The 24516-nt window shown below is 31.0% G+C and overlaps 2 protein-coding genes across 2 annotated transcripts in view; both read left to right on the forward strand.

The window, feature by feature from the left end:
- Epac (Exchange protein directly activated by cAMP) overlaps nt 1-24516 on the forward strand; it is a 388669-nt gene that overhangs the window by 108265 nt on the left and 255888 nt on the right. The gene's annotated exons all lie outside the window — the stretch shown is intronic.
- Nucleotides 14593-24445, forward strand: LOC142239977 (uncharacterized). The gene is made up of 3 exons (XM_075311704.1): nt 14593-15193; nt 15241-15634; nt 24403-24445. The coding sequence occupies exons 1-3, from the start codon at nt 14593-14595 to the stop codon at nt 24443-24445; spliced, it is 1038 nt and encodes a 345-aa protein (XP_075167819.1).

The raw sequence follows: 24516 nt of genomic DNA on the forward strand, positions 1-24516 counted from the left end.
ATATACTAACACCACGTGCCTAATTTGAACCGGATCGGATGAATTTTGCTCCTCCAACAGGCTCCGGAGGTCAAATCTGGAGAATGTTTTATATGGGGGCTATATATAATTATGGACCGATATGGACCAATTCTGGCACGGTTGTTAAAGATCATATACTAACACCATGTTCCAAATTACAACTGGATTGGATGAAATTTGCTTCTCTTGGAGACTTCGCAAGCCAAATCTGGGGATCGGTTTATATGGGGGCTATATATAATTGTGTACCGATGTGGACCAATTTTTGCATGGTTGTTAGAGACCATATACCAATATCATGTACCAAATTTCGGGCGGATCGGATGAAATTTTCTTCTCTTTGAGGCTCCGCAACCCAAATCTGGGGATCGGTTTATACGGGCGCCATATATAATTATGGACCGATGTGGACCAATTTTTGCATGGTTGTTAGAGACCATATACCAACATCTTTTACCAAATTTCAGCCGGATCGGATGAAATTTGCTTCTCTTTGAGGCTCCGCAAGCCAAATCTGGGGATCGGTTTATATGGGGGCTATATATAATTATGGACCGATGTGGACCAATTTTTTGATGATTGTTAGAGACCATATACCAACATCATGTACAAATTTCAGCCGGATCGGATGAAATATGCTTCTCTTAGAGGCTCCACAAGCCAAATCTGGGGATCGGTTTATATGGGGGCTATCTATAATTAAAGACCGATATGGACCAATTTTTGCATGGTTGTTAGAGACCATATACCAACATCATGTACCAAATTTCAGCCGGATCGGATGAAATTTTCTTCTCTTTTAGGCTCCCCAAGCCAAATCTGGGGATCGGTTTATATGGGGGCTATATATAATTATGGACCGATGTGAACCAATTTTTGCATGGTTGTTAGAGACCATATACCAACACCATGTACCAAATTTCAGCCGGATCGGATGAAATTTGTTTCTCTTTTAGGATCCGCAAGCCAAATCTGGAGATCGGTTTATATGGGGGCCGATCCGCCCGAAATTTGGTTCCCGAATATTTATTGGTTCCTCACGGAGATCCTGGATACGGTTAATAGGGCGAAGTAACCCTTCCCAACCAGATGAGGTACACCATTTAACTTTCGTAATCCCCTGTTGTGGTCACAACTATGGCAACTACCTTGGCTAAAAACCCCATAAAGGGTGAATAAATTAAAATTTCGCACAAACATTATTTTTTCATACCCAATGTCACCCACAATACGTCTATCGCATTGACAACTGCATGAAAAGGTACAAGAATTTCAGCTACAACAAAAACTATGGCAAATATTTAATGACAGTCCTCGTCACCATATCGTTTGGAAGCAAACTTTTTACAGCAACTTTCGATGATACACTTTGGGTGGCTAGATGGCGGCTGCAATGGTTGCTGTCAAAGGTAAATTTACCGAAATGTTGGTAATTAACATAAATTAAAGTTTTTTTTCTCTCTTGGTGTCACAGCCAATGAAAATTTGCATGTTTTCCTGTTACGGAAATCGTGCTAATTTATTCAGAAAAATTAAAGGTTTTCTATATTTTGCTCAAAGGCGACTAAATGGGGGTTGAGTTGGATGTCTCTGCTGTATTAAAAATTGACTTGAATTTTCATCATTAGCTCTGGAAAATAAAATGGATATTGACTTTGTTTGATGTGGCTTAGTATTTCTTTTTATTTTTTGGGTCGTTAAATTAATGCATGTTAATGAGATTTAATTATTCACTGTGAAGATGTGAGATCAGGTATATAAACTACTCTCACCAAATTTTTTTTGACTCTATTATATCATGTGAAGGAATAACGAATGTATCTCATATACATAAAAAAAGTATATATGGCCGAAAATTCAGCCAGGCCTAATCCTATGTTCTCTTCACCATGGTTTGTGTACAAAGTAAGGTACTATGTAAGGTGTTGGGCTAGTCTTTTTTTTTGGGCTCACTTAGACTATTCATTTCATTGTGATACCATAAGTGATGAACTTCTCTCTTATCATGGAGTGCTGCTCGATTCTATTTTTAGTAAGGGATCTCCTTTTTATAGCCGAGTCCTTACAGAGGTTCGCATTGCAGTGAAATCACTTAGAGAAGCTTTGACTCAGAAATGTGACCAGGTACGAGAGGTTTATTGCACATTGTTCCGCTCGAAGATCGGTGGTATTTTCTTGCTTCGATCACAGAGACCTTCGGTTATACTGTTCCCGCGTAGTTACCTATGAACCTAGTATTCCCCCACAGAGATCTTCGGGCCTAGTGTTCCACCACAGAGATCTTCGGACCAACTGTTCCCCCACAGAGACCTCTAGGCCTACTGTTCCCCACAGAGACCTCTAGACCTACTGTTCCCCACAGAGACCTTCGGGTCTACTGTTCCACCAGAGACCTTCGGATCCACTGTTACACCACAGAGATCTTCGGACCTACTGTTCCCCCTCAGAGACCTTAGGGTCTACTGTCCCCCAACAAAGACCTTCGGGCCTACTGTTCCCCCACAGTGACCTTTCGGCTATCAGACCTACTGTTCCCTCTCAAAAACCTTCGGAGGGCTACTGTTCCTCCACAGAGACCTTCGGGCCTACTGTTCCCCCAAAGGGACTTCCAGACCGACTGTTATTCCCCAGTAGGCTACTGTGGAAAACCCCCAGCATAAAACTGGTACATTGCTCGTTACCATGATACGGGCAATGTTGCATTGCATCCTTGTTTTTCTCCTATGAGAAGCCATTCCTATTTGAGCAGTTTGTAAACAAAAATGATAGAGTTTATTTGTCAAAGAGGTCAGTTAAAAATGTACACCTTCAATTGGCCACCAGAACTCAAACTCTGCCCACGGTAATGTAAATGGTCGCTTCCCACTCGTATTCATGGTCCGCGAGGTCAAAATCAATGTCGAATATTATCGAGAAAATCTCCTAAAGACTCAGTACTCAGTACACGTCAACCAAGAATGGGTTATATTCCTGACTTCATTTCTACCGTACAAAATTTTATTTCTATAGAAAATTTTGTCAACATTTTATTAATCCCTTTTGGAGGATGGCAAAAGGGAACGATCACCGGATGAGCGATCGTTCCCTTTTTCCAGATTCAAGAATTCCTTGAGCCCATTTTAAGGAATCGCTTTGTTAACCGACAATGTGCTTAGGTCGACGGATCCTAATTTCTTTAGGATAAACAAAGCATTTCTGCGTTCCTTGAATCTCGTTCGTGAGGGATTACCTCCTTTTGATGTAGTTACCTTCGAAAAGGTTCGACTTGTGACGCAATCCAGTGGATGACTTTGATTTTCGCTGTATGGCGGCTTAATTTAATTCGTAATAGGTACTTATTACGATGAACTAATCCTCTCTTAAAAACACGTCCGTTCAGTTCGATGGTTGAATAAACTATTCCTATAGAAAATTTTGTCGAAATTTTATTTCTACAGAAAATTTTGTCCAAATTTTATTTCTATAGAAAATTTTGTCAAAATTTTATTCCTATAGAAAAATTTTGTCAAAATTTTATTCCTATAGAAAATTTGGTCAAAATTTTATTTCTATAGAAAATTTTATCAAAATTTTATTTCTATAGAAATTTTGTCAAAATTTTATTTCTATAGAAAATTTTGTTAACATTTTATTTCTATAAAAAATTTTGTCAAAATTTTATTTCTATAGAAAGTATAATCAAAATTTTATTTCTAATGAAAATTTTGTTAAAATTTTATTTCTATAGAAAATTTTGTCAAAATTTTATTTCTATAGAAAATTTTGTCAAAATTTTATTTCTATAGAAAATTTGTCAAAATTTTATTCCTATAGAAAAATTTTGTCAAAATTTTATTTCTATGGGAATTTTTGTCAAAATTTTACTTCTATTTTCTATAGAAAATTTTGTCAAAATTTTATTTCTATAGAAATTTTTGTCAACATTTTATTTCTATAGAAAATTTTCTTAAAATTTTAATTCTATAGAAAATGTTCTTAAAATTTTATTTCTATAGAAAATTTTCTTAAAATTTTATTTCTATAGAAAATTTTGTCAATATTTTACTTCTATAGAAAATTTTGTCAAAAGTTTATTTCTTGTCAAAATTTTATATCTATGGGAATTTTCGTCAAAGTTTTACTTCTATAGAAAATTTTGTCAAAATTTTATTTCTACAGGAATTTTTGTCAAAATTTTACTTCTATAGAAAATTATGTCAACATTTTATTTCTATAGAAAATTGTATCAAAATTTTATCGTATATGAAAATTTTGTCAAAATTTTATTTCTATAGAAATTTTTGTCAAAATTGTATTTATACAGAAAATTTTGTCAAAATTTTATTTCTATAGAACATTTTGTCAAATTTTTTCTATAGGATTCTTTGTCAAAATTTTATTCTATAGAAAATTTTGTCAAAATTATATTCCTATAGAAAATTTTATCAACATTTTACATCTACGGAAAATTTTTCAATATTTTACTTCTATAGAAAATTTTGTCAAAATTTTATTTCTATAGAAAATTCTGTCAAAATTTTACTTCTATAGAAAATTTTATCAAAATTTTACATCTACGGAAAATTTTGTCAATATTTTACTTCTATAGAAAATTTTGTCAAAATTTTATTTCTATAGAAAATTTTGTCAAAATTTTACTTCTATAGGAAATTTTGTCAAAATTTTATATCTATAGACGCATTTGTCAACATATAGAAAATTTTGTCAAAATTTTATCGTATATGAAAATTTTGTCAAAATTTTATTTCTATAAGAATTTTTGTCAAAATTTTATTTCCTTATATTTGTTTAGTTCGTCTTGAGGTCATATAAATAAAAACAGATGTTGTTGTTTTTGTTGAGTTGCATTTTTATTTAAAATTATCCAATATTTCGAAACATATCCGATGTTCGTCTTCAGGGAAATTTCTTTAAACAAATAACAGAAAACATTTTACACATTAATAAACAAAAATATATATCAAAATTCAAAAATATTGATAAGTACTTTAGAAGTAAAGAACAATGAACTTATTCGCAAACGAGTAAATTTACAACTAAAGTCTAATTTGATTTTCTATATTTTTGTAGAATATTTCTATAAATATGTGCACAATGGTCTTTATCAGTCTTAAAATTCATCCGCCTTTCTGTAGGTTCATTTATAATATGTAACATCTCCAGTGTAAATCTCCTCTTATAGTTGGTTTCTTGCATCAAGATATCTACGTCCTTAAGATTTGGCTTATGTCGATAGAAAATTTTATCGTATATGAAAATTATGTCAAAACTTTATTCCTATAGAACATTTTGCCTAATTTTACGCTACAGTAAATTTTGTCAAAATTTTATTTATAACGAAAATTATGTCAAAATTTTATTTCTTTAGAAAATTTTATCAAAGTTGTATTTCTTTAGAAAGTTTTGCCAAATTTTTAGTCATATAGACAAGTTTGTCAAAGTTTTATTCCTATAGAAAATTTTGTAAAAATTTTACTCATATAGAAAATTTTGTAAAAATTTTATTTCTCTTGAAAATTGTGTCAAAAATTTATTCATATAGAACATTTTGTCAAAATTTTATTTCTATAGGAAATTTTCTCAAAATTTTATTTCTATAGAAAATTTTGTCAAATTTTATTTCTATAGGAAAATTTCCCAAAATTTTATTTCTATAGAAAATTTCGTCAAATTTTTTTCTATAGGAATTTTTGTCAAAATTTTATTTTTATAGAAAATTTTGCTAAAATTTTATTTCTATAGATACATTTGTCAACATTTTATTTCTATTAAAAATGGTGTCAAGATTTTATTTCTATAGACAATTTTTTCAAAATTCTATTCCTATAGCATATTTTATCAAAATTTTACATCTACGGAAATTTTTGTCAAAATTTTACTTCTATAGAAATTTTGTCAAAATTTTATTTCTAACGAAAATTTTGTCAAAATGTTATTTCTATAGAAAATTTTATTCATATTTATTCATATTTTTCTAGAAAATTTTGTCAAAATTGTATTGCTCTAGAAAAGTTTGTCAAAATTTTTATTTCTATAGAAAATTTTGTCAAAATTTTTATTTCTATAGAAAATTTTGTCAAAATTTTTATTTGTATAGAAAATTTTGTCAAAATTTTATTTCTACGTAAATTTTGTCGAAATCGACCAAAGTATTAAGAATCCTACCAGGCATTAAAAACACTACCATGTGTGATAGAATTCTGCCAATTGTGGCAACCGTGGTCTCAATTCGTTGGACTTGTGCGCCTGTGGCATTAGGTGCGCACTACAATATACTACATTGTCGATCATCTCAATACGCCGTTTCGCCGGGAATGGGCCAAGATTAGAGGTGTGCCCGTGAGCAATATTTTACTCAAACTCCTTCGCGTCGCGAAAAAGTTTACTCACGCTCGATATTTCTGGTATGACTCACACACTTTCGAAGACACACACTCACAACACTCATGATCGGACTCTCGTAACTGACGAAAACTCTCGAATCTCTCATAAAATCGCCTCATTCATGAACATTTTATGGACATTCCATTAACGTTTGAAATTTACTTTTGAGAGTACGTACGCACATTTAAAACTTAAGAACCTTTGTCGACGAGATGATGTGCTAATCGTTAATGTATTAGGTCCATTTCAGTCCGCACTTGGATATAGTACCCATATAGATCGATCCTCCGATTAGATTCCTTAGGCGTCCTGAAGGTTTATTTCTAAACCGATGTTGGAATGCATCTCTTAGTAAACGCCCAAAAGTTGGCATATATCTTTCCATAATCATATAGACCGATCGCTAGATTTGGTTTCTGGATCTTCTGTGGCTTCGTTTCCATCCATTACTCCTGATGGTGGAGTTTTTCGATCAATTACTCAAAAATTACCCGGAAGTAGTGTAAACTTGAACCATCTGCAATTAGTTTTACATGGATTTGTCATAGGACGGAAATACTTCGTCCGAATCCTTTGCATTGCTTTAGAAGACTTGCCTTGGAAGTTTCTTTGAATGAAAAAAAAAAAAATTATTTCATTTTTAAAAAATTTGTATTAAATATTTTTTCAAAAGTTTGTTGTACATCGTTTTTATTTTGTTATTTCCGACGTATATTAATCCATTAAAACTCCATAAAAAATTGCAAAACCTTCTCAAAAGAGCTTCCATGGAAGTGAAAAAGTCAACAGGCACAGCTTGAAATACCGCTGGGGGTGAAATTTGTAATTTTATTTTTATTACTTTTTGTTGATTTTCTATTCTCTTTTACGACATTTAATTGTCCAAAAATTTAAATTTTTACTTTAAACCGCAAAATAGCGAATTTTCTAAAATTGATCCAAAAGAACTTCATCGGAAGTGGGAAAAATTGATTAAGGATCCCGGGATGCTCTTAAAAAGAAATGTTTGTGGAACAACTTCCAATTTTTTTTGCTGGGTACACGCTCACAAAAAATTGCTTCTGTAACATATACTCCCAAACATATTTTGCTTCAAGCATATACATTTTTGGCTATTGCCCAAACATTTATATGTTTGATCTCTTCCAATATATAATATGTTTGAAAGTATATTGGTCTAAACAATATATGTTTGGGTAGTCAATTTCCAAACATTTTGTATTTTTGCATCCAAATTCAATAATGTTGTCTTCCAAAAAACAATATGTTATTATGTGAACATATAATATGTTTGGAAGCATTTTGCACCCAAAAATATTATATGCTTAAAAAATTCTCCCAAACAATATTGTGCTCAAAATTTTATTTATTTATTTATATATTTACAATCATAATGAATTATGAAAATAAACAGGTAATATAGGTGCTAACAACATAGGTTTTCGACCTGAATGCTCAAAATTTTGTTTCTGCCCAATTGTATATTCCCCCACATCTTTCTCACTTCCACGAGATTTTTTAGTTCTTAGCACCTTTTTCTGTAATACAAACATTGTAGAAGAAATTATTCAATTGTATGATTTTTTTATACCCTCCATCATAGGATGGGGGTATATTAACTTTGTCATTCCGTTTGTAACACATCGAAATATTGCTCTAAGACCCCATAAAGTATATATATTCTGGGTCGTGGTGAAATTCTGAGTCGATCTAAGCATGTCCGTCCGTCCGTCCGTCCGTCTGTTGAAATCACGCTAACTTCCGAACGAAACAAGCTATCGACTTGAAACTTGGCACAAGTCGTTGTTATCGATGTAGGTCGGATGGTATTGAAAATGGGCCATATCGGTCCACTTTTACGTATAGCCCCCATATAAAGGGACCCTCAGATTTGGCTTGTGGAGCCTCTAACAGAAGCATATTTAATCCGATCCGGCTGAAATTTGGTACATGGTGTTGGTATATGGTCTCTAACAATCATGCAAAAATTGGTCCACATCGGTCAATAATTATATATAGCCCCCATATAAACCGATCCCCAGATTTGGCTTGCGGAGCCTCAAAGAGAAGCAAATTTCATCCGATCCGGCTGAAATTCGGTACATGATGTTGGTATGTGGTCTCTAACAACCATGCAAAAATTGGTCCACATCGGTCCATAATTATATATAGACCCCATATAAACCGATCTCCAGATTTGGCTTGCGAAGCCTCAAAGAGAAGCAAATTGCATCCGATCCTGAAATTTGGTACAATGTGTTGGTATATGGTCTCTAATAACCGTGCAAAAATTGGTCCACATCGGTCCATAATTATATATAGCGCTCATATAAACCGATCCCCAGATTTGGGTTCCGGAGCCTCAAAGAGAAGCAAATTTCATCCGATCCGCCTGAAATTTGGTACATGATATTGGTATATGGTATCTAACAATCATGCAAAAATTGGTTCACATCGGTGCATAATTATATATGGCGCCCATATAAACCGATCCCCAGATTTGGGTTGCGGAGCCTCAAAGAGAAGCAAATTTCATCCGATCCGCCTGAAATTTGGTACATGATATTGGTATATGGTCTCTAATAACCATGCAAAAATTGGTCCACATCGGTCCATAATTATATATGGCGCCCATATAAACCGATCCCCAGATTTGGCTTGCGAAGTCTCCAAGAGAAGCAAATTTCATCCAATCCGGTTGTAATTTGGAACATGTTGTTAGTATATGATCTTTAACAACCGTGCCAGAATTGGTCCATATCGGTCCATAATTATATATAGCCCCCATATAAAACATTCTCCAGATTTGACCTCTTGGAGGAGCAAAATTCATCCGATCCGGTTCAAATTAGGCACGTGGTGTTAGTTATGGTCGCTAACAACCATACCAAAATTGGTCCAATCACACAAAAATTGGTCCATATCGGTTCATAATCATGGTTGCCACTAGAGCCAAAAATAATCTACCAAAATTTTATTTCTATAGAAAATTTTGTCAAAATTTTATTTCTAGAGAAAACTTTGTTAAAATTTTATTCGGTTCATAATAAAATTTTCATCATTGTCAAAATTTTATTTCTATAGAAAATTTTGTCAAAATTTTATTTCTATAGAAAATTTTGTTCAAATTTTATTCGGTTCATAATCATGGTTGCCACTCGAGCCAAAAATAATCCTCAAAGATTTTATTTCTATAGCAAATTTTGTCAAAAGTTTATTTCTATAGAAAATTTTGTTAAAATTTTATTTCTGTAGAAATTTTTGTCAAAATGTTTATTTCTGTATAAAATTATTTATTTCTATAGAAAATTTTGTTAAAACTTTATTTCTGTAGAAAATTTTGTCAAAATTTTATTTCTGTAGAAAATTTTGTCAAAATTTTATGTCTACTTTGTCAAACTGAATTATATACGTATTGGATCGATCTCTTTTGATTTAATATATACCACGTATGGACTTACATACAATTTAGAAGATTGTGTTAGGAGGTTTTAAGATACCTTGCCATCGGCAAGCGTTACCGCAACTTAAGTAATTCGATTGTGGATGGCAGTGTTTAGATGAAGTTTCTACGCAATCCATGATGGAGGGTACATAAGCTTCGGCCTGGCCGAACTTACGGCCGTATATACTTGTTTTTATTTTAATTTTACCTTTTGCCGGACGGGGATTCGAACAGCGGACCACACAGTTTGTAAGGATCAAAGAAGTAGCTGATCAATTGCCCAAGGAAAAATAAAATGTTAATTTTGTAATAACAAGCAACAACCACCAACTTAATTCAATATCGCTCCCTGTTAAATAGCGCTCCAAGCTACTAAACACATATATGTTTATAGGCTATTTCTAAATTAATATATGTTTGCATCCAAGCATATTATATTTAAAAACATTTTATGTCCCAAACATAATATGTTCTAACATATTAACATATATGTCCCAAACATGTTATGCTAGTTTATGAACATTATATGCTTGCACTCAAAAATATTGAGTTTAAAAATTTGTTTTCCAAACATATAATGTTTATAGCCAAACATATGAAAAACAGTATTTTTCATCCGTGTAGTTACATGACTAAAGCCAAAAAGTATTGCCTTTCAGCTTGGGACAACTATCTTTAGTATCCTTGTTAAACACTGGCAATTTGTAATCTGCTTGTAATGAAATTCCTGAAAATGCTTGGTTTTGGTCAGGATACAATTGAACAAGTGTTGGTTCAATTGTATCCTGACCCAAAACCAAGCATCTTCAGGAATTTCATTACAAGCAGATTACAAATTGCAGTTTTTCATTTCATTTATTTTATTTTGTAATTTGAAGCCTCTTAAGGATTTTCCATATTTTTCATTGTCGTTTCCATTGATGTGGTCTTTGGAATACTTGGTAATCCATTGTAATTTCCATAAATAAATATATAAAAATTAGACCACAACAAATTGTCCAAGAAACCTAACGAGGCCGGAATTTTTCCGCACATTAATTGAGAAATCAAATCAGTTCCCTCCCTATACTCTGGTATAGAGGTCAATAAAAACCATTTCAAATTACTCTATTAGCTTTGGCAGAGGCAATCTCTGCGCTACACTTAGATGGCCCAAGTCCCAACATGGATAGCCCCACATAAAACGGTCGTAAATAGTCTGTGTCCATTCTTTAATAAAAAAAATCGCCTAGTCTTAGTCTTCTCATTGTTGTCCTTTTGCATATGGCTGATGGCCATCAGCCATACCACACTCAGCCACTCTAGAGGACATTATCAGAAGCTGACAAAATATTGCGACAGTATCATTATGTTTGGTCACCACTCTCTGTGGATACGAGAGTCTAAAAGGACCACGGGCCATACACTTGTGAATGAACCCACGCCAAGCCAACAATGTAAGGCTGATGGCTTGGGGCGTAAACATAATTGATATGGAATTCCACGGAATGATAATGGGGAAAATTAATTGACCATTTAAATTTCTTTTTTGTTTAAAATACTTAATTTGCGTCATGGCAGAAAATAAGAAAAAAAAGACAAATTAACATGAGATGCCAGCAGCAGAATTGTTGTTGGTAATTAACCGCACTGATGTGAGATAATAATGCCTTAAAGGGGTTCGGTTTGTTTTCGTGGAACTTCTTCTTGCCAGCTGAAAACAATCTCTAGGATCCTATGATTTTGTTTGTTTCCTTTTTGGCCTGTATATTTCTCTTCCTCGAACTTGTGAAACCTTTTAGCAATCCATGGTTTAGCACTAAATTGTCAATTTTAAAATGTTTTTCATTGTAGGAGGGGAATATTAATTCCTGTTTCACAGTATCGAATCTTGTATGATCTTTACCATCGATTTAAACCCAACCCAAGGCAATTTAATGGTTAAATCTTATGATGTGTGTCAATATAAATTCGAATTTGAAATGTGCGGCAAAAAATTTTAGCCGAGACACAAACCAGTACCTTAAATATTTAAATTTTGATTTTTTTTCTTTTCAAATTCTAATTTGGACTTTTAGTAGTTGGCTTATTATCACGGTTGCCACTCGTGCCAAAAAATATTTTCCCAAAATGTGAAGAAAATTTTAGCACACATATCTACCAAATTAAAAAAAAAATGTTATGAAGTCTTTGATTAAAATTTTGCGAAAAACCAAATGTTTTATTATTACATTTTAGACTTTTACTTCAGTAATATTATATCTTATTACCTCTCCTATTATTGGCAATATTTGGTAGCGTAAATATTCCTTGAATTGTAAATGTGTCGAATTTTAAATCTATTAGTGATTTAAAGGGTGATACGGTCAAAATTTGGTCAATATACACTTGACGTATTTCTTTCAATTTTGCATTTAAAAATTCTGAACCCCTCATTTTGAAGGTGTGTGTGTGTAGAATGTTGCTCCTATTTTTTTATTTTGGAATTCACTCTTCAGTTGTCCAAATGCCGTCCAAGTAAGAAGAGCAGCGTATCAAAATTTTGCTCGCGCATCGCGAAAATCCAAGCTACTCGCACGCAAAGCTGGCAAAATCGCTAAAAGTTGCAAAATCAACCCTTACAAATGTAATTAAAGTGTTTGGGGAACGTTTGTCGACAGCCAGGAAGTCTGGATCGGGGGGACATCGAAAACCGGAAGCCGCTGAGACGACAAAGAGAGTTGCCGGTAGTCTCAAGCGAAACCCTAACCTATCTCTCCGAGATGCCGCAAATAAGCTGGGTGTATCGTCTACAACCGTGCATCGAGCCAAAAAACGAGCCGGACTATCGACTTACAAGAAGGTAGTGACTCCAAATCGCGATGATAAACAAAATACGACGGCCAAAGCGCGATCCCGGAGGCTGTACACGACGATGCTGACGAAGTTTGACTGCGTGGTAATGGACGACGAAACCTACGTCAAAGCCGACTACAAGCAGCTTCCGGGACAGGAGGTTTATACGGCAAAAGTAAGGGGAAAGGTAGCAGATATTTTCAAGCACATAAAACTGTCAAAGTTCGCAAAGAAATATCTGGTTTGGCAAGCCATCTGTACCTGTGGCTTGAAAAGCAGCATTTTCATAGCTTCCGGGACTGTCAACCAAGAAATTTACGTGAAAGAGTGTTTGAATAAACGTCTGCTGCCTTTCCTGAAGAAACACGGTTGTTCCGTAATGTTTTGGCCGGATTTGGCATCTTGCCATTACAGTAAAAAGGCCATGGAGTGGTACGCCGCCAACAACGTGCAGGTGGTTCCCAAGGACAAGAACCCTCCCAACACGCCAGAGCTCCGCCCAATTGAGAAATACTGGGCTATTATCAAGCGGAACCTAAAGAAGACCAAAAAAACTGCTAAGGACGAGCAGCAGTTCAAGGCAAACTGGCTTTCTGCGGCGAAGAAGGTGGACAAGGTGGCTGTACAAAATCTGATGGCAGGTGTCAAGCGTGAGGCCCGGCAATTCGGATTTGGAAAAGCGAAAGCCTAACTGAATATTTTTCCTGAATTTTATGCTAATTGAACTTGAAAAAGAAATTTAATTTGATATTTTAAATAAACGATTTCACCGATTTACACGCGTTTTCCCTTGACCAAATTTTGACCGTATCACCCTTTAACTTGCGCCTACAAGGAAAAGTTACTATTTTCTATGATTTTATTTTTATATAGAAAATTTTTGCAAAATTTTATAAATATAGAAAATTTCAAAACAATTTTATTTCTATAGAAAATTTTTCCAACATTTTATTTCTATAAAAAATTTTGTCAAAATTTTATTTCTATTGAAAATTTTTGCAAAATTTTATTTCGTTAGAAAATTTTGCCAAAATTTACGATAGAAATAAAATTGTGACAAAATTTTCTATATAAATAAAATCTATAGAAAATTTTGTCACAATTTTATTTCTATCGTAAATTTTGTCAAAATTGTATTTCTGTCGAAAATTTGGTCAAGATTTTATTTCTATAAAAAATTTTGCCAAGATTTTATTTCTATAGAAAGTTTTAGCAAAATATTATTTCTATAGAAAAATTTTGGTAAAATTTTATTTCTATAGAAAATTTAGCCAAAATTTTATTTCTATATAAATTTTTGTCAAAAATTTATTTCTATAGAAAATTGTTAGCGTACTTTTATTGCTTTAGAACATTTTTGGCGAAATTTTATTGCTTTAGAAAAATTTTGCAAAATTGTATTTCTATAGAAAATTTTGTCAAAGTTTTATTGCTTTAGAAAATTTTTGGCGAAATTTTATTTCTATAGAACATTTTGCAAAATTTTATTTCTAAAGAAATTTTTGTCAAAGTTTTATTTCTGAAGAAAATTTGCTCAAAATTTTATGTCTTTAGAAAATTTTTGTCAAAATCTTATTTCTATAGAACATTTTGTCAAAATTTTATTTCTATAGAAAATTTTGTCAAAATTGTATTTCTACATAAATTTTGCCAAAATTTTATTTCTATTTCTGATTGATTATCGTTGACCTTTTTATTTTATTTTTATGCAATACTTATCATAGTTTCGGCTATAGGTCGATTAAAAAACATACGATTGATGTTTTTATTTAAGTTTTATTTCTAATATTTCGGTTGAAAGAAAATGGACGAAGATTGAGCACTACACAAAAATAGCTAAGGACGTATTCATAGGTTTAGTAAAATTTTGTATTAAGGATACAAGATATTTCAAATTTGAGGACAAGGTTTATGATCAACTAAAAGGCATGCCCATGGGATCCCCCGCTTCACCAATTATAGCGGACATAATTATGGAGGAACTTTTGGACGACGTATTTGAGAAGATAACTAAACCACGTATAATAACTAAGTATGTAGATGACGTATTCGCGATAATAAAAAGATCAGACGTCGAAGAAACACTAAAAGCTTTAAACTCTTACAACCGACAAATTCAATTCACGAAGGAAGAGGAACAGGATCAAAAATTGCCATATCTTGACGCAATAATACACAGACAAGGCAAACAACTTAAATTAAATTGGTACCAAAAACCAACAGCTTCGGGACGTCTACTTAACTTTTATTCAAATCATAGCAAACGTATCATAATCAATACTGCGACGAACTTCATCAGGAGAGTATTCAAAATTAGTGATCGTAGTTTTCATTTCGAAAATGGAGAGAAAATCAAAAGAATACTGACCAATAATGATTTCCCATTAAGGACAATTCAAAATCTAATATATAAAGTAAAATCAAAGCAGATAAACAACAACGATGGAAATACCGAAAAAGAACTTAAAATTTACAAGCCAGTGACATATATATATCTGGCTTTTCGGAAAGACTGTGCAAGTCTAATTTGTACGACAAAAAGAAATATCAGCTCGCGTTAAAAACTACGAAAACAGTAAATGGATTATTTAGTAAAACTAAAATCAAAAATGACGATAAAAGCAATGTAATTTATAAGATTAAATGTAATGGTGACAAATCCAATTTATGTAAAAAGACATATATTGGTACTACAATGACAAAACTGAAAACTAGATTATCTTCTCACAAATCGGATATTAAAGCCACTGAAAAACCCATGGAGCAAAAAACAGCGCTTGCGGCCCACTGTGCGCTGACAGGTCACACGCCAAACTTAGAAGACGTAAAAATTCTAGACCACGAAAACAACTACAGACGCAGATTTACTCTTGAAATGCTGCACATTATCAACACTCCACCTGACGAGAGAATGAATTACAAGAAAGACATTGAAACTGTGCTCGAATATATAGACATACAATACAACAAGTATATACGGCCGTAAGTTCGGCCAGGCCGAAGCTTATGTACCCTCCACCATGGATTGCGAAGAAACTTCTACTGAAGACTGTCATCCACAATCGAATTACTTGGCAAGGTATCTTAAAACTTCCTAACACTATAATATATACCATATAGTCCATACGTGGTATATATTAAACTAAAAAAGGCCGATTAAATACGTATATACTTAAGTTTAAAGTTTCTATAGAAATAAAATTTTGACAACATTTTCTATAGAAGTAAAATTATGAAAAAATTTTCTATAGAAATAAAATTTGGATAAAATTTTCTATAGAAATAAAATTCTGACAACATTTTCTATAGAAATAAAATTTTTACAAAATTTTCTATAGAAATAAAATTTTGACAAAATGTTCTATAGAAATAAAATTTTGACATTTTCTATAGAAGTAAAATTTGGAAAAAATTTTCTATAGAAATAAAATTTGGATAAAATTTTCTATAGAAATAAAATTCTGACAACATTTTCTATAGAAATAAAATTTTTACAAAATTTTCTATAGAAATAAAATTTTGACAAAATGTTCTATAGAAATAAAATTTTAACAACATTTTCTATAGAAATAAATATTTGACAAAATTTTCTATATATATATATAACATTTTGACAATGTTTTCTATAAAAATAAAATTTTGGTAGATTATTTTTGGCTCGAGTGGCAACCATGATTATGAACCGATAAGGACCAATTTTTGTGTGATTGGGGATCGCCTATATATAACTATAGACCGATATGGACCAATTTTGGCATGGTTATTAGCGGTCTTATACTAACACCACGATGCAAATTTCAACCGGATCGGATGAATTTTGCTCCTCTAAGAGGCTCCGGAGATCAAATCTGGGGAACGGTTTATATGGGGGCTATATATAATTATGGACCTATATGGACCAATTCTTGCATGTTTGTTGGAGACCACATTCTAACACCACGTTCCAAATTTCAACCAGATCGGATGAATTTTGCTCCTCCAAGAGGCTCTGGAGGACAAATCTGGGGATCGATTTATATGGGGGCTATATATAATTATGGACCGATATGGACCAATTCTTGCATGGTTGTTAGAGACCATATACTAACACCACGGACCAAATTTCAATCGGATCGGATGACTTTTGCTCCTCTAAGAGGCTCCGGAGGTCAAATCTGGGGATCGGTTTATATGGGGGCTATATATAATTATGGACCGATGTGGACCAATTTTTGCATGGTCATTAGAGAACATATACCAACACCATGTACCAAATTTCAGCCGGATCGGATGAAATTTGGTTCTCTTAGAGGCTCCGCAAGCCAGATCGTGGGATCGGTTTATATGGGGGCTATATATAATTATGGACCGATGTGGACCAATTTTTGCATGGTTGTTAGAGACCATATACTAACACCATGTACCAAATTTCAGCCGGATCGGATGAAACTTGCTTCTCTTAGAGCAATCGCAAGCCAAATTTGGGGGTCCGTTTATATGGGGGCTATACGTAAAAGTGGACCGGTATGGACCAATTTTTGCATGGTTGTTAGAGACCATATACTAACACCATGTACCAAATTTCAGCCGGATCGGATGAAATTTGCTTCTCTTAGAGCAATCGCAAGCCAAATTTGGGGGTCCGTTTATATGGGGCTATACGTAAAAGTGGACCGATATGGCCCATTTTCAATACCATCCGACCTACATCAATAACAACTACTTGTGCCAAGTTTCAAGTCGATAGCTTGTTTCGTTCGGAAGTTAGCGTGATTTCAACAGACGGACGGACGGACGGACGGACGGACGGACATGCTCAGATCGACTCAGAATTTCAGCACGACCCAGAATATATATACTTTATGGGGTCTTAGAGCAATATTTCGATGTGTTACAAACGGAATGACAAAGTTAATATACCCCCATCCTATGGTGGAGGGTATAAAAACATAAGAGAAATTTAGATTCAGTGTAAACCAGAGTGTGAAGCTGTGCACACCAGAATAAATGTAAATAGTAATAGTGGTTAAATAATTTATTGTTTGGTTCTGTTTGTTCGTGATTTTTGTAATTAAATTTGAAAATTTCTGTTTTTTGTTTCACTTCAGCCTTGAAAACGGGTTTGACGAAGTCAACCGAAATATTGGAAATAAAACTTAAATAAAAACATCAATCCTACGTTTTTTTAATTGACCTATAGCCGAAACTATGATAAGTATTGCATAAAAATTTTATTTCTATAGAAAATTTTGTCAACATTTTATTTCTATCGAAAATTTTGTTAAAATTTTATTTCTATCGAAAATTTTGTCAAAATTGTATTTCTTTAGAAAATTTGGTCAAAATTTTATTTCTATAAAAAATTTGGCAAAGGTTTTATTTCTATAGAAAGTTTTAGCAAAATGTTATTTCTATAGAAAATTTTTGGCAAAATTTTATTTCTATAGAAAATTTAGCAAAAATTTTATTTCGATAGAAAATTTTTTCAAAATTTTATTTCTATAGAAAATTTTGCCAAAATTTTATTTCTATAGAAAATTTTGCCAAAATTTTATTTCTATAGAATATTTTGTAAAAATTTTATTTCTATCGAAAATTTTCTCAAAATTGTATTTCTGTAGAAAATTTAGTTAGAATTTTATTTCTATAGAAAATCTTGCCAAAATTTTATTTCTATAGAAAATTTTGCAAAATTTTATTTCCATAGAAAATCTTGCCAAAATTTTATTTCTATAGAAAATCTTGCCAAAATTTTATTTCTATAGAAAATTTTGCAAAATTTTATTTCCATAGAAAATCTTGCCAAAATTTTATTTCTATAGAAACATTTGCCAAAATTTTATTTCTATAGAAAATTTTGTTAAAATTTTATTTCTATCAAAAATTTTTGTCAAACTTGTATTTGGTCAAAATTGTATTTCTATAAAAAATTTAGCAAAAATTTTAATTCTATAGAAACTTTTTGCAAAATTTTATTTCTATAGAAAATTTTTGCAAAATTTTATTTCGTTAGAAAATTTTGCCAACATTTTATTTCTATCGAAAATTTTGTCCAAATTGTATTTCTGTAGAAAATTTGCTCAAAATTTTATTTTTTAGAAAATTTTTGTCAAAATTTTATTTCTATAGAAAATTTTGCCAAAATTTTATTTCTATAGAAAATTTTAGCAAAATTTTATTTCTATAGAAAATTTTTGGCAAAATTTTATTTCTATAGAAAATTTTTTCAAAATTTTATTTCTATAGCAAAAAATAGAAAATTTTGTCAAAATTTTATTTCGTTACAAAATTTTATTTCTTTAGAAAAAATAGAAAATTTTTGCAAAATTTTATTTATATAGATTTTTTTTTGCAAAATTTTGTTTCGTTAGAAAATTTTGCTAACATTTTATTTTAATTTTGTCAAAATTTTATTTCTATTGAAAATTTTGTCAAAATTCTATTTCTGTAGAAAATTTGCTCAAAATTTTATTTTTTAGAAAATTTTTGTCGACATTTTTTTTCTATAGAACATTTTGCTAAAATTTTATAGAAAATTTTGCCAAAATTTTATTTCTTTAGAAATTTTGCCAAAATTTTATTTCTTTAGAAATTTTGCCAAAATTTTATTTCTATAGAAAATTTTGTCAAAAGTTTATGTCTATAGAAATTTTTTTCTATAGAAACTTTTGCCAAAATGTTATTTCTACCGAATATGTTGTAAAAATTTTATTTCTTTAGAAAATTCTTGCAAATTTTTTTTTCTATAGAAAATTTTATCAACGTTTTATTTCTATAGAAAATTTTGTCAAAATTTTATTTCTATAAAGGGTGATACGGTCAAAATTTGGTCAAGGGAAAATGCGTGTAAATCGGTGAAATCGTTTATTTAAATAATCAAATTAAATTTCTTTTTCAAGTTCAAGTAGTATAAAATTCAGGAAAAATATTCAGTTAGGCTTTCGCTTTTCCAAATCCGAATTGCCGGGCCTCACGCTTGACACCTGCCATCAGATTTTGTACAGCCACCTTGTCCGCCTTCTTCGCCGCAGATAGCCAGTTTGCCTTGAACTGCTGCTCGTCCTTAGCAGTTTTTTTGGTCTTCTTTAGGTTCCGCTTGACAATAGCCCAGTATTTCTCAATTGGGTAGAGCTCTGGCGTGTTGGGAGGGTTCTTGTCCTTGGGAATCACATGCACGTTGTTGGCGGCGTACCACTCCATGACCTTTTTACCGTAATGGCAAGATGCCAAATCCGGCCAAAACAGTACGGAACAACCGAACCGTGTTTCTTCAGGAAAGGCAGCAGACGTTTATTCAAACACTCTTTCACGTAAATTTCTTGGTTGACAGTCCCGGAAGCTATGAAAATGCTGCTTTTCAAGCCACAGGTACAGATGGCTTGTCAAACCAAATATTTCTTTGCGAACTTTGACAGTTTTATGTGCTTGAAAATATCTGCTACCTTTCCCCTTCCTTTTGCCGTATAAAACTCCTGTCCCGGAAGCTGCTTGTAGTCGGCTTTGACGTAGGTTTCGTCGTCCATTACCACGCAGTCAAACTTTGTCAGCATCGTCGTGTACAGCCTCCGGGATCGCGCTTTGGCCGTCGTATTTTGTTTATCATCGCGATTTGGAGTCACTACATTCTTGTAAGTCGATAGTCCGGCTCTTTTTTTGGCACGGTTGTAGACGATACACCCAGCTTATTTGCGGCATATCGGAGAGAGAGGTTAGGGTTTCGCTTGAAACTACCGGCAACTCTCTTTGTCGTCTCAGCGGCTTCCGGTTTTCGATTTCCCCCCGATCCAGACTTCCTGGCTGTCGACAAACGTTCCCCAAACACTTTAATTACATTTGTAACGGTTGATTTGGCAACTTTTAGCGATTTTGCCAGCTTTGCGTGCGAGTAGGTGGGATTTTCGCGATGCGCGAGCAAAATTTTGATACGCTGCTCTTCTTGCTTGGACGGCATTTTGACAACTGAAGAGTGAATTCCAAAATCAAAATAGGAGCAACATTCTACACACACACACACCTTCAAAATGAGGGGTGTTCAGGTTTTTTAAATGCAAAATTGAAAGAAATACGTCAAGTTTATATTGACCAAATTTTGACCGTATCACCCTTTATGACCGCTCCTATTATTGGCAATATTTGGTAGCGTAAATATTCCTTGAATTGTAAATGTGTGGAATTTCAAATCTGTTAGTGATTTAGCTTGCACTAACAAGGGAAAGTTACTATTTTCTATGATTTTATTTCCATAGAATATTTTTGCAAAATTTTATTTATATAGAAAATTTTGCCAACATTTTATTTCTACAAAAAATTTTGTCAAAATTTTAATTCTATAGAAAATTTTTGTAAAATTTTATTTCGTTAGAAAATTTTGCCAACATTTTATTTATATAGAAAATTTTGCACAATTTTATTTCTATCGAAAATTTTGTCAAAATTGTATTTGTGTAGAAAATTTGGTCAAAATTTTATTTCTATAAAAAAAATTACCAATATTTTATTTCTACAGAAGGTTTTAGCAAAATTTTATTTCTATCAAAAATTTTTGGCAAAATTTTATTTCTATAGAAAATTTTTGGCAAAATTTTATTTCTATAGAAAATTTAGCCAAAATTTTATTTCTGCATAATTTTTTTTTTTTTAATTTTATTTCTATAGAGCATTTTTGGCTAACTTTTATTGCTTTAGAACATTTTTGGCGAAATTTTATTGCATTAGAAAATTTTTGCAAAATTTTATTTCTATAGAAAATTTTGTCAAAGTTTTATTTCTTTAAAAAATTTACTCAAAATTTTATTTCTTTAGAAAATTTTTACAAAGTTTTATTTCTGTAGAACATTTTATCAAAATTTTATTTCTATAGAAAATTTTGTCAAAATTTTATTTCTACATGAATTTTGCCAAAATTTTATTTCTATAGAAAATTTTGTCAAAATTTTATTTTTATCGAAAATTTTTGAAAAATTTTATTTCGTTAGAAAATTTTGTCAAAATTTTATTTCAATAGAAAATTTTGTTATAGTTTTATTTCTATTGAAAATTTTGTCAAAATTTTATTTGTATCGAAAATTTTGCCAAAATTTTATTTCTATCGGAAATTTTTTCAAAATTATATTTATGTAGAAAATTTTGTAAAAACTTTATTTCTATAAAAAAATTTAGCCAAGATTTTATTTCTATGGAAAGTTTTAGCAAAATTTTATTGATTTCAGCTCAAAACCATACATTGACTAAACTACAAGTGTAGCTTAACCAACAGAGGAAATGAATGTCTGTCAAATTTATTTGGGCAAAACCCTATAGACTGCAAGATGATTGGATGGATGCTCGTTTCGGAATTACCACATTCCTCATCAGCATCCTCTACTTGCAGCAAAACTATCAACCAATTATCAGAATAAATTCAGGCAGTTTATTAAACCCAACAATGAACCACACTTGAACCTTCCGAAAAAAGGTTTTACATGACAGCCGGTTTATGCCGAAATAAATTCGTACAAACTCTTTTCCTTTGCCACCGTCAAATCATCGATTTGAGTGCAGTTCGATGATTTGACGGTGAATGTTGGCAAAATTTTCTATCGAAATAAAATTGTGCAAAAATTTTCTATAGAAATAAAATTTTCTATTTTTTTCTAAAGAAATACAATTTTGCAACGATTTTCTAACATTTTATTTTTATAAAAAATTTTGTTAAAATTTTATTTCTTTAGAAAATTTTTGTCAAAATTTTATTTCTTTAGTAAATTTTTCTCAAATTTTTATTTCTATAGAAAATTTTGTCAAAATTTTATTTCTATAGAAACTTTTGCCAAAATGTTATTTCTGCAGAAAGTTTTGCTAAAATTTTATTTCTATAGAAATTTTGCCAAAATTTTATTTCTATAGAAAAGTTTGTCGAAATTTAATTTATATAGAAAATTTGTCAAAATTTTATTTCTATATAAAATTTTTGCAAAATTTTATTTCGTTAGAAAATTTTGCCAACATTTTATTTCTAGAGAAAATTTTTGTCAAAATTGTCTTTCTATCGAAAATTTTATTTAAAGCATGTGTGCAAAATTTTATTTCTTTAGAAAATCGTTGCAAAATTTTATTTCTATAGAAAATTTTGCAAAATTTTTTTTCCATAAAAAATCTTGCCAAAATTTTATTTCTATAGAAAATTTTGTTAAAATTTTATTTCTATCGAAAATTTTGTCAAAATTGTATTTCTGTAGAAATTTTGGTCAAAATTTTATTTCTATAAAAAATTTTGCCGAGGTTTTATTTCTATAGAAAATTTTTGGTGAACTTCTATTTCTATAGAAAAAATAGAAAATTTTGTCAAAATTTTATTTCTATAGAAAATTTTTCCAAATTCTAATTTCATTTGAACATTTTGCCAACATTTTATTTCTATAGAAAATGTTGTAAAAATTTTATTTCTATAAAAAATTTTGCCAAGATTTTATTTATATACAAAGTTTTAGCAAAATGTTATTGCTTTAGAAAGTTTTTGCAAAATTTTATTTCTATAGAAAATTTTGTCAAAGTTTTATTTCTGTAGAAAATTTGCTCACAATTTTTTTCTACAGAAATAAAACTTTATTTATTTAAATAAATAATTAAATAAATAAATAAAGTTTTATTTCTGTAGAAAATTTGCTCAACATTTTATTTCTTTAGAAAATTTTGTCAAAATTGTATTTCTATAGAAACGTTTGCCAAAATTTTATTTCTGTAGAAATTTTGCCAAAATTTTATTTCTATAGAAAAGTTTGTCAAAATTTAATTGATATAGAAAATTTGTAAAAATTTTATTTCTATATAAAATTTTTGCAAAATTTTATTTCGTTAGAAAATTTTGCCAACATTTTATTGTCAAAATTGTCTTTCTATTGATAAAATTATCAAAATTTAGAACATGTGTGCAAAATTTTATTTTTCAGAAAATTTTTGCAAAATTTTATTTCGTTAGAAAATCTTTGCAAAATATTATTTCCTTAGTAAATTTTGTCAAAATTTTATTTCTATAGAAACTTTTGCCAAAATGTTATTTCTATAAAAAGTTTTGCTAAAATTTTATTTTTATAGAAAGTTTTGCCAAAATTTTATTTCTTTAGAAATTTTGCCAAAATTTTATTTCTATAGAAAATTTTGTCAAAATTTTATGTCTATAGAAAATTTTGTCAAAAATTTATTTCTATAGAAACTTTTACCAAAATTTTATTTCTACCGAATATGTTGTCAAAATTTTATTTCTTTAGAAAATTCCTGCAAAATTTTATTTCTATAGAAAATTTTGTCAAAGTTTTATTTCTATAGAAAATTTTGTCAAAATTTTATTTATATAGAAAATTTTTGGCAAATTTAATTTCTTTAGGAAATTGTTGGAAAATTTTATTTCTATAGAAAATTTTTTCAAAATTTTATTTCTGTAGAAAATTGTGTAAAAATGTATATCTATGGTGAAGTTAATTTTAGAAAAAGCAAAGAATATATCCAATACCTTTTCCTCTTTGTATGGATGATCATTAAAATAGGACTATGGGTATTGGGTGAATTTTTATCATTTATAGGCATCATGCTTGGGTTTAACTTAAAGACCAAAGGTGGCGTTGAAAATTCTCCTTTGTTTTCTAGGAATAAATTTGAATATCAATTTTCAAAGTCATTCTCAAAATTTTATTTACCGAGTTTAAATACCCTTATTTCTGAATCAAGTGTAATTTTTGGTTTATCTCTCTCTCCCACTCTCTAAAGCACCTGACCTAATTTAGTTGTGTTTCAAATCATCCTGGATCTTCAAAGGAGAAATCCTAAACAAACTGTCTTCGGGTATTTCATTTAGAGCAATTATGCATTTCATTTTGTTCCCCCAGCGACATTCTTAA

Source organism: Haematobia irritans, chromosome 5 (genome assembly GCF_050003625.1).
Source record: "Haematobia irritans isolate KBUSLIRL chromosome 5, ASM5000362v1, whole genome shotgun sequence".
NCBI lineage: Eukaryota > Metazoa > Arthropoda > Insecta > Diptera > Muscidae > Haematobia > Haematobia irritans.

Excerpts from the sequence above, each read along its gene's own strand:
- LOC142239977 (XM_075311704.1), top strand. The coding sequence starts at position 14,593 with ATGCCCATGGGATCCCCCGCTTCACCAATTATAGCGGACATAATTATG. Across the intron at positions 15,194-15,240 it reads AGACTGTGCAAGTCTAATTT|TAAATGGATTATTTAGTAAA; the intron begins GTACGACAAAAA and ends CTACGAAAACAG. Across the intron at positions 15,635-24,402 it reads ATAGACATACAATACAACAA|TTGTGTTTCAAATCATCCTG; the intron begins GTATATACGGCC and ends GACCTAATTTAG.